This window comes from Megalops cyprinoides, chromosome 13, assembly GCF_013368585.1.
Source record: "Megalops cyprinoides isolate fMegCyp1 chromosome 13, fMegCyp1.pri, whole genome shotgun sequence".
NCBI lineage: Eukaryota > Metazoa > Chordata > Actinopteri > Elopiformes > Megalopidae > Megalops > Megalops cyprinoides.
This window is the reverse complement of record NC_050595.1, coordinates 32,907,502-32,919,440: the sequence shown is the minus strand read 5'-3', so window position 1 is coordinate 32,919,440 and position 11,939 is coordinate 32,907,502. Positions and strand designations below refer to the sequence as shown.

The window sequence follows — 11,939 nt, the reverse complement described above, 5'->3', positions numbered from 1 at the left end:
GCAACAAATTGGTCAGGGCCAGCTCTGCTGGTGGGGGTCCAGGTGATTGTTCCTGAGGAGAAAAGGGGACAGTTAAGTACTGTACGTTCCAGGGTTTTGGATCCATGTAAAGTATGTGACACTTAAACAAGCATAAGCACTTTGCTTGACTAAATGACCAGGAATTTGATCATGTTAATCTGTACCACCTTGTTCAGGTTAAGAACAATGAACAGTGCATATCATACCATTGGACAGGAACTGGATGGATATTTTGTGCAGAACAGCAAAATAAAAAATACATAAAGATATTCACAAAGGGGTGATTAATTTATCACAAAATAAATTAGCTGCAATTAGCGAGAAACTAGAATTTCATGAGAAGCAACCCAGAACTAATCAAGCCTCAGCTCTTACAGAATTTCCAATTAGTCTTTAATGATTCAGTCTTACTTTGTTAATCTATCAATTAAATAAACAAATCACAAACATCACACCATCACTTAATTTTACTAACACTTTTATTAGACTCCTTCTTACTCATTCAAATCAAATATAATCTTGACTTTTTTCATTGTCATTATTTTTGAAACACCAGAATGCGAACATGTTAATTTTTACAAATGAATCTGGTCAACATCTGTAAAACAAAACAGAAGATGCTTTTTTATCATACATATATATATATACATACAAACTAAGCATCATTAGGGTAATAAATTTCTAACATTGTTAATGGAGGCTTCAACAGATCAGCAAAAGTTAATGTTGGAAACCAGTATATGATAAGAAAACACTTGATATCAAGGAAATAACGCTTTACATTTTATGTACACACATCTGTGTAGAGTGTGATGTTTACAAAAAATTATTGTGAGAAAATGCATTTATTGCACTGTACAAAGGAGATGAATGAGATTTAAGTATAATGTAGAGGAAGATCCAAGGAGGATTTGAAAGCATCCTTTGGCTGGTTGGCTAAAGTACAGTACTCTTAGACACTCAGCATATTTAGTCAATTGCACTGGGGCTGTGATTTTGATGATGTCCATTTCTTTCCCTTTGGGCACTTTAGAATGAGACTGACACCAGCCATGGCTAAAACTAACTTCAGTGACTAAAGATTCAAGACTCTGATGACTGTTTTTCTAGCATTTACACAAATCTGAGAGAAACTGAGTTGATGTAAATAAAATGATGAGGGAAAGAAATAAGCTTTGCAAGTGACCAACAACAATTGTTTTTCAAGGAGCAGTCATCAGATAGAGAAAAAATTCTAGGTAAATACATTTAGGGGTGAAAGTCTTATCTGTTGTTCTTCCGTTATACTATACATCTTGTAGCAAGTTCATAGTTATTCAATATGCATACCTATTTGATATATTGGGTATTCAATTATACAAATTGATATGTAACTCTCATTTTGTATACATTTGTTAAAAAAATTAGTGTTCTTGAGTATTTCACATTTTGTGTCGCAATTGCATAATGCCTGCATTGATATTCGAGGTCTGGTGTTTTACACCTTGAAATGATGTCATTCTGTTTGCTAGTATGAGAATCCTCACCCCCTCTTTAGTATTAATAGTAATTAAATTAATAGTAATTGACTTCCCTGGTCTGACTCAGCAAGTTAATATTGTGAATCTATGCTTAAAAATTAAAGTGCATTTGAACAGTTCCATTATGAGTTACAGTACAATCATTAACAGGAAAACATTCTCACAAAGCACATTAACAATTCACTGAAATATATCCACTTCTCTGAGTACAGCTTCACTGTTGAGCTCAAAGCTTTTACCAGTTGAGTGGAATGATGGGTGTTTTTGACAGTCAGAACCTCCATACTTACAAAAAGCCCTTGTGTGGAATATCCTAGGGACGCATGCATGAAAAGCATTCTTTTTTTCAAATACATGCCAATAACTTCAAAATACATATTCAAAGACAGATAATTGTACATTATAACAGAATGTATTTAAAGATATAATAACTCCACTATCTATGATTGGAAGAATAGACTTTTGTTGGGCCTTCTGTTCTATAACCACAATAGCAGCAATTATAGGTGCTGGCATTTCCAAAGATGTTTTATCATGTTCAGAAGCTATTCCTCCATTGTTTATGAGTGTATTAAAATGTAGATGCAGAACATTTTATGGTTCACATTTTCTGAAAGCCAAAGTGCTAATGTAGAAATATACAGCAGGGTATCATGTATAAAACAATAAGTATCTTACAGTGGGATTCAATGTGGCTTTCATTTTCACTCTTTAACATTGCTGGGATGAGGTGATGTGGTCCACTGTGTGTTTTCCTGAATTCCTGATCACATCCACATTTTACTCTTTTAAACACTACACTAAACATACTGCTGTGTGTCATTGTAATGTATGGTCTTGCTTGAAAAGCAATGTACAAGACTTATAAGAGTTCATGCAAAATGTGGACTTTCCCATGTTTTCTCTTAAAAATATGACATTTCATTCACACAATCACACTGTTCCCATTTGAAAGGCCTGCAGCTTTTAGACGCATGGTTAATGATGGCCAGCGAAATCACTCTAAGTTGATGCTGTGCTATTGCCAGTGCTCCAGCTCTTGCCTTGATTAAGACTACTAAATATGATGATTTACCAAGAATGTTAGATTTAATCTTTCAATGGGAAATCTACAATTAAGTGGCAGTAATTAAAAATGGAACTGAAACTGGAAGATAGCTTGAGATGAAACGATTTGCCTTCAGTGGTGAAATAAATAACACCAGAGGGAAAAAGAACAATTTCAGCTTTAACACAGAACATCAAAACAGCAGAGTCAGTAGCTTTGCCCTGCTTAGCAGAGGACAGAAGCAGGAGACCAGTCCCCAAATGTCACAGTACATAAAAACAGAAGTTAGGCCACCTGGTCCCTAGGTGGCGCTAGACCTGGAAATTGAATATGTCCGTCTGCTTCTTGGCCAGCTTGGCCACCTCCTCGCGGATGGCCTTGACCAGGGCAGCAGTAGAAATGTTGCTGAGGGAGGTTTCATGGGTATCGGTCTCTGTCAGGCTCTGCTGGGAGGCAGCAGTGGAGGGCGTGGCGGGGTGGTCCAGGGCACTGCGGCAGGATGAGGCCTGGCTGTACTGCCGGGGCAGCTGGGAGGGGCTGCTCTGTGGGTAGTGGGGGTGAGGGAAGGCCTCCACGTACCCCGGTAGGGGCGCCTGGAAGAAGCAGTGCAAGCATCATGAATTGCAATGCGTTCCACACAAAACCATCACCACACAAAATTCTCCTGTGATTTTTTTGTCCATTGTGATCATCAGTATTAGAATTTGTTATTGTGATTTGTTAAATGTTTGATTTTGTTTTCCAGTAATTTATAAACGTAAATTAATTATTTAAATTCTGTTATTAAAAATTCTGCAAAATTGAAAGGGAAAAACAAAAGGGAAACACATACAATTACATTTTCACAAAAATCTTAAAATATTGGTCACACTTTATATTATAATTTTCCCATCATACAGCCTTCATAAAGCAGTCATATCACCGTTATGAGCATGGCATTTCTAACTTATAAGGCATTCTTGAACAACTGCAGTGCTTTTTGATGGCTGGCATGTCATTAAAAAATGAAACCATGCACTTGAAAATGTGATGCATCAACTACTATGAAAAATTCACTTTTAACTGCTTTGTAAGGTGGCAATGTCATGCTCATGTAAGCTATATGAAGGCCTTAAAAAAAAGCTGACTGAATATAAAGTGTGACCAAAAACTGAGTGTTCTACTGAAGTGAAATCAATTGAAATCAAAATGAGATGTCAATTCAAACAGAGTGTTTGAACTTTGCCTAGAACTATATTTAATCTGGGTATGAAATGTGTGTGATTTTCTGACAGTTAGAATAACAGACTCTGAAAAAGATGGGATTGTGTTCATTTAAGAAATGTGCTCAACTACCCTGGTATTTTGCTGCATCCACTCAACGTCACCGATAAATTCAGTTCAGCAAATGGTTTCTAAATGACACTGGTTCTGCAAAAAGACACTGCATGAAGGCATTTGGTTGAGACAAGCAGACAAAACAGGAAAAAAACATTCCATACATACAAGGAGGCAAGTGCAGGGAGCAGGTCAAATAGGCATTACAAGCATATTGGGAGGGGTAGGGGGCGAGGTTAATGGCACCCTTCTCATTTGAAGCATACTCAGCGTACATAAACTTTAAAATGAAGGTTGTCTTACAGATTCGGCCCACTGGTGGGGAAGGTCCTCTGGCTCTGGGGGGTAGGACATCCAGGATGGGCTCCTGTAGGAGGAAGGGGGCGTGGGGACCAAGTAGCCAGAGTAGCCAGGGCGGGGGGCTGGTATAGCATACACTGCTGTTATTGGATTTCCTGCAGAGATTGACAGAGTGATCAGCCAACCGGGGGACAGCCCTTGTGTGCATACAACCCACTGTAAGCTCATGCACCATGTCTGTTTCCTTTGCTTTTACAGTGAGCAAGCCACTTGATAAAACATATCTTATGAACACACCATTATAATATCCTGCATAAGAGAACCAAGAGGCTGTAGTGTGAAATAACATTACGGTGGTGTATACTACTTAGTGTACCTCACATTTTAGTTCATCCAACTCAACTGTGCTACAATATTCCTAGGGACAGGCAACAGGTAAACATTGTTCGGTGATTTACAATGATTAATGCAGTAGGGGAGATCTATAGCTAGAGGTTCCGCAGTTATTATGCAACATATGGCTTTTCAATCTGAAGCTGTGCCAAATACATGTTAATGTATTGCCTGTTTGATGTACTTCATATGTATGAATTGGTTACAGACTTTTAAATGCAAAACAAATAAGCAAAATTATGATCAAATCTAAATAATGCATGTTATCCACCATCAGTTCTGAAGTTATCTCTGCAGTCTTTGCAGCTGAATGTTCTTACTTCACCCATATTTAAGCATAGGCTCCCCCAGTCATTTTCAGATCTCACCTGAGTAGTTTGACATGGGCGAATCGGTAGTGACAGGAGGGAGGGGTGCTCTGGTGATCGGCACATAGGGAGCACTGTCATGCTGGCCGTGCATCTCAGGAACGGAGGATTCTGAAACCCTGGCCTTCGAGCCCATGTCAGATGAGGAGCTGAGGAAAAGAAAATCACAGCTCCAAGCATTGTTGTATTCACCACTGACCACTCGGTGGCAGATGTGTGTCACATAAACACAAGTATGGCACCGCAAAATGGCACAGCACCCTAGAACAGTCATTAATATTCATGTCACTTTTGTTTAAACCGATTTAGGATTCAGATTTATAGAGGAGCTGTGCATAAAATCACACTAGACCTGCCAAGTTTGCGTTATTTGGGATAATGTGGGTCGTATCTGTGAATTTTCACGTGTCTAAAGCTACATTACTTCCCACTCCCTCTGAATGTCTTTATGAGTGTGAATGAAGGCACTGCTGGCAGTCAGATGCACACTTACCACCGCAAAGAGGTCCCAGGAGCAGGGCCCGTTCTTGGTGGTATTGGGGGTGGCGAAGAGCCCACAGTCATCTCAGGAAGCTGGGTAAAACGGAAGGCCTTGGGGGTCAAACAGAGCCAAAAGTGAATTGCGTTCTCAATAAAGACCCATCTGCAGTAGGGCTGTGATGGTAATGATTTTTTTCTTCCCGCGGTAATAAAGCAACAAATTACCACGATTTAGCGGTTTACCGCCCCCACCCTGGCGCCACCCTCCGACCCCCACGCCACCCTCCGACCCCCACCCAACCCATAATGTTTGCACATGAACAACTTGTTTATTTTTCTGCAAAATTCTCAGGAAGGCTGATTACAATTTAGAAAGTGATTGCAAACTTACAAATATTTTACATTTTAACATTTTTACATTTAACATTTTAACATTTTAATATTTAATATTTTATATATGGCGTCTGAAGCAGCATGAACAGGTAGGCTATATGTAGCTGCATTAAAACAGTTTTAATTATTTTTCAAATCAAATGACAAATAAGAAGATGGTAAGGGAACATTAGGCTAATAGTTTTTAAACATGCAACATAACTGAACATTCATGATGTCGGTAGGCTATCTACTACAATCACTGCTTGTATAAAGTGCTGCAAAAAAATCGAAATGTACTCATTCTTTATTTTACGGCCTTTTTATTTTACGTGGCAAACACAGATGTGCTGAACGGCAAATTTCGTTTTAACCCTTTTGGTCACACCGGTGTGATTAAACTGGTGCGATTAGAACACTAGATTGGAGAAATTTTAGCTAATTTTAGCTTTGAGGAAGCAGCGATTTCACTCTAAAAATATAGCAAATGCTAACTGAAATCTATAAGAAACTTAATAACGCAAATGAAAACATAATGAACCATGTAAGGTAACCCGCACGCTACATACCATAACAAATAAGTTACATGCGAAAGGGTTAAAACGAAATTTGCCGTTCAGCACATCTGCGTTTGCCACGCCTTTCAGTAATTCAGCCAGGTGAATATCCGCGCTGGAATTACGGAAGGAAGTTGCAGTCAAACTTGATAATATGGTTAATTTGTGTTAAAACATTAACACGTTAAAGTTTCCAGATTAATCGCGAACGAGTGTTAAGGTTGACAGCCCTAAATTAAATAACTAATTTCGGTGATGTGGTAATGTGCTCAACCCCGCGGTAGGCCTCTCATGACCGCAGTATTGCGGTGATGCTGTTATCGTCACAGCCCTAATTTCTGCAGTACAGAAGCACAGAACACATGGGAGATCCATCAGAACCACCTGAAAGACATCTGGACCTTATGGACATGGAAAAATAAAGAGGGGCGCTCACAGTGGTGGAGGATACATCTGCAGTGTTCCACCTGGGATTTGAACACACAACACTCCAGGTATGGCATCCTGCACAGTTCAGGTGCAGTGCCCTTTTAATTTAATCACATGCTGTTGCAGCACACGCAGCGGTTCAGTGCATCTTGGTCAAGCGCATCCTTGGCTAAACTAATGGCTGACTCTTTTTGAATGGTCATCAGCTGTAGCGTTTGCCCTGCGGCGGGATGAAACTTGAAAGATGGTTTAAATGAGCTCACTGGTTTGGGGAGGCTGCACTGGTACACCTCCGGCCTGTAGGCAGGCACCCACTGCAGCCCGCCGTGGGTGCGGCTCATGGTCCCAGGGGCGCTGGTCACCGCATCAGAGTAGGGTCCATGATGCCCTGGGCTGTAGGTGCCGTGGAGGTGGTGGTGGTGGTGGTGGTGGTGGGTGTGGGCGTGGCCATCCGTGGACCGTCCTGCTGAGGCAAGGCTGAAAGCCTCCTCTAGGAGCAGGTGCATCTGCTGCCGCACCTCATCAATGGAAGGCTGTGAGCTCAGAGTGGATGTCTCAGAGTGACCTTTGACCTGCCGCCCACCACTGTAACCCTTGGAAGCCCATCAGCCGGTCCACATTGGTCTCCTCAATCAGCTCTGGCTCCGTCTGAAACACAAACAAGCACGCACGCACGCACGCACACACACACACACACACAAAGGTTTTTTTTATATACAGCGCATGCAAGGTCCCCCTCACTGCCATTTACAGTTTGAAAGCATTGCACATTCTCAGATATTCATAGATCATATTTCCCATTAGAATCGGTGAAAAGGCTATAATGACATTCACTTTCATTGTCATTCAGGGAGGTGACATTCTAAAGCAGGCATGTAAAGGTGTCAATCTCTCTATTAAGGGTCTTAAACGGTTCATTTTAACTGGCAGCAATCAGACAGTTTGACAGAAGCACAGTTAAGCAGGGTCAAGCAGACTGCATAGTTGACCTTAGAGAGCAACGCCAGTCCTAGGGGCCTGTGCCCCATAATGCTGTGTGCTCACCTACAAACTGCTATAGCTGGAAGTCTCTCCTAATACCTGTTGTCATTTAATACAATCAGGTTGGACATCCAACTGGAAGCGAAACTCTGACTCTCTTTATGGCCAGAAATGGAGGTCTGCTTATTTTAAGACTGAGAACAAGGGAGAGACTCTACCAAAGCCCTTTAATGGGCTTGAAAGAGTGCTTTGAAGAAAGCCGTGTCTTGGCCTCAGTGGGTTTAACAGGAGACTGTTTTGCACACTGATAAACAATCCAGGAAATTGGAATGAGGTATTTGAATGCCATGGCAAAATTCAGGGGATTTTTCTCCCCCCCTCCCATCTTTGCTCACATCCCCTCTCCTTCTCTCCCCTCCCCTTAGTCTGTCTGCCTCACTCTCACACTCTCTTATTCCCTCTCGCTCTCTTCCTCTCTTGGTGAAAAATGGGCGGCAGCTACTGGTGCCCTACTTCCTGTGTGTGAAAGAGAGTGACTGGAGACCTAGCACCACACACCTCATAAATCAGTCCTCTCGCAACACAGACAGTTGAAGTGAGGATCTGCACTGATCTCGCCCCTAGCTATGTGCTCCTACTATCAACAACAGCTAAACCATTCAGCAAGAAAAAAACATGCTCCTCTTAAGCCCCTTTCAGATATGCACTGAAAGCCGGAACGTATCCGGCTCTTACCCGGAGGGGCTGTATGTGAGATGAATCATTGAATCATTCGGACCACACATGTGAGGCATTTCGTTCTGCCAGCTCCCTAGTACAAAGTCCGTCTCAGGTCAGAGTGAGCCCATGTGTGAATACAGCAGGACACGTTCCGGAGAATTCACTGTGAGCGAGTGGGCGTGTTGACGTTTCTATCTTTCTATCATGCGACTGGCGCAAAACCGGAAGAATACAAACATCTGCCTCCTACTCTTTTCTGCGTGCCTGTGAATTGCTTTCCACTGTTTCATTGACATTGCGGATGCTATTTTGAGTTCAGTGATCGTTAAAGAGATAGTTAGCTATAGCTATACTGCCAAAACTTGTCACTTACAATGATTAATATCATTGGTTAGTAGTTTATTATCTGGTTAGTAGCTAGCTAAGCTGTAGCTAAGTAGCCTAATAGCGATAGGTATAGTGAGATAGGTGAACTGGTGACCAAACATTACACAGCGAACAACAAAAACTTACCTTCTTGTTATGATAAATGTATAATTAATAATAAATTATGTTTACCGGTAGCACCATTTGGATGGCTATGTGTGATTTTTTTATAGGCTACCCAGAAGTACAATAGCTATGTTTGCCTTCTCCTCCTCCGTGCCACATCATGTGCCCCTACCACCGAAAGGTAAGACATTGAAAAGAAAACACCTGAAAACACTTCAACTCGCAAATGCTTTTCGTGAACTCGTCAATACTTTTCACTCGTGAAAATGCAAGTGGCGTCTAACTGGAAAATACCACGAGGAAATCTGGACGTTTCTAAGCTCGCAATGATTTCAAGCGACAATGTAACATACTACAAATATAATTATTAATGGTTGCATACTGGGTACTACACTGAAAAACAGCATGCAGTATACAGTATATAGTTGTGCAGTCCGCAGTACACAGTATGCAGTAGGCAGTTTCAAATACAGCCACTGCGATTTCTGCCACGTACTTTATGCGTCGTGTCCTGCCTCCTGCACGTTCTACCCAGGCGCTGCCCCTCACCTAAACCAAACCGGAATATTTCCTGTAGGTGAGAACGCGTCTGTCACGGACAATCTCCTGTTGCGTGCTACATGTGTGAAAGGGCAATTCCGGCCAAGTTGCGGACCTGATTCTCCGGACCTTATCCAGTGTTCATATGTGAAAACGGCTTTATTGTCAGCACCAAAGCTGATTGTTATTGCAACTGCAGCACCAGTGTTTACCACTCCAAGTAGTAACCTCTAATTTCTGAGAAGTGAAAGTAAAAAGCTGGTATTTGTCAGCTAAAAATCTGTTTTTAATGATTTTTCCCCTTCATACAAAGGGTGAGCAATGATGTTGCTCTCCACCAGCAGCAGTGTAGGTACATATTCCCAAACAGTAGCTCCAGAGAATAAAGGAAAAGGAGAGGTGCTTTAAATGTATAATATATTAAAAATTACATAGCCCAGACACCTCACCCTCACTGCTATGGGAAACTGGGAAAGCCGTAATCAGAGGAAAAATCATATCATACTCTTCACATAGGAAAAAACAGCAACAACAATTGGAAAATACAATAGAACAAAGAATCAAACAATTAACAAACGAAATATCCTGCAATCCCAGTGAACCAAAATAAAATGAATTAAAAGAACTCCAAACACAAATTGAAGATATCATACAGAAAAAAACACAGTTTCTAATTCATCAACTGAAATATAATGGTTTTCAATACAGTAATAAAGCAAACAGTAAATATTTGGCAAATCTACTCCAACACAAAAAAGAGAAATTAATCATCCCATCCATCTTGGACTCCACAGGAACCATCACTCAGAACCCGCAAGATATAAACAACGTATTTCGAAACTTTTACAGCAATCTTTACTCCTCTGCTCACCAACCCACACAATCTGAAATTGATGCTTTCCTTAACAATCTGACCTTACCGAAACTAACTGCTGAACAAATTAATTTTCTAGATGCACCTCTTAACCTCAGTGAACTCACCATAGCTCTCAACAACATGCCAAGTAACAAATCTCCTGGACCAGATGAATTACCAGCCGAATTCTACAGACACTTTTGGGACATATAATCACCACTATTCAACAGAGTAATTAGAGAAATAAAAACCTCTTCCACCGTACCCACACACATGAATACCGCTGCTATGACATTACTATTAAAACTCAACAAAGATCCAACTCACCCCTCTAGCTACCGACCTCTTTCACTAATGAATACCGACTTGAAAATTATCACCAAAGTGCTAGCAACCAGAATAGAAACAGTCATCCCCACGCTCATTCACCCAGATCAGACAGGCTTCATAAAAAATAGACACGCCATAGATAATATATGCAGACTTTTCAGCCTAATCAATATATCACAACAAACCCAACAGAAAACCATTATCATTTCACTTGATGCAGAAAAAGCTTTTGACAAGGTAAATTGGTCCTTTTTATTCAACACATTACACAAGTTTGGTTTTGGAGAGTCGTTCATCCACTGGATTACAACACTGTACACATCACCCAGAGCCACCATTAATACTAACGGAATCACTTCACCAAGTTTCACACTGCACCAGGGCACCAGACAGGGATGCCCACTCTCGCCTTCTCTCTTTGCTATTTTCATTGAACCTCTCGCAGCAGCAATACGACAGAACAGCCAAATCCAAGGAATTCAGGTAGCCAACACACAACATAAAATCAGTCTATATGCAGATGATCTACTACTCTACTTACAGAACCCATACGTATCACTTCAAGAAACTTTCAATATCATCAATAAATTCTCAAAAATTTCACATTACACTATAAACTGGAATAAATCAGTCATATTACCCCTCTCAGAGGATGCCTGGGATTGTGGAGCTCAGGACTCTCCCCTCTCTCTTCACACTGGCAACATCAAGTACCTAGGGGTTAATATCTCCCCCAGGCTGTCAGAGCTCTTTAACCTCAATTATACTCCCCTCCTCAGGAAAATTGAAGACGACTACAAATGCTGGACCCAACTCCCTCTCACACTTATCGGAAGAATTGCCGCAGTGAAAGTGAAAACCCTACCCCAGATTAACTACCTATTTTCTATGATCCCCACTACCCCTACAGATAAATGGTTTAAAACACTCAATTCATTAACAACACAATTTTACTGGAAAAACCAAAAACCCAGAATTTCACTCTCAACACTACAAAATAAAAAATCATATGGCGGGCTCGAGGCACCAAACTTCCTTCACTACTTCCTCGCAAATCAATTACAGCACTTAGTCACAATACAATTACCCCTGGCTGGAACTAGAACAAAACCAATGTACAAACATCTCAATTGCAGACCTCCCCTTCCTCCCACAATCAATCAAAAAATCTAACTACTGTAAACTCATTACTATCTCCACAACTGTGACAGCCTG

General features: G+C 40.9%; 1 protein-coding gene across 1 annotated transcript in view; it reads right to left on the bottom strand.

The window, feature by feature from the left end:
* Nucleotides 1–838: 838 nt before the first annotated feature.
* Nucleotides 839–11,939, bottom strand: part of LOC118787687 (UPF0606 protein KIAA1549L-like) — an 80,171-nt gene continuing 69,070 nt past the window's right edge. Inside the window, 6 exon segments of the mRNA XM_036543292.1 lie at nucleotides 839–3,182; nucleotides 4,210–4,361; nucleotides 4,968–5,116; nucleotides 5,461–5,558; nucleotides 7,069–7,404; nucleotides 7,406–7,453. Of these exon segments, the coding sequence (XP_036399185.1) occupies nucleotides 2,901–3,182; nucleotides 4,210–4,361; nucleotides 4,968–5,116; nucleotides 5,461–5,558; nucleotides 7,069–7,404; nucleotides 7,406–7,453 (1,065 nt within the window). The 3' untranslated portion in view covers nucleotides 839–2,900.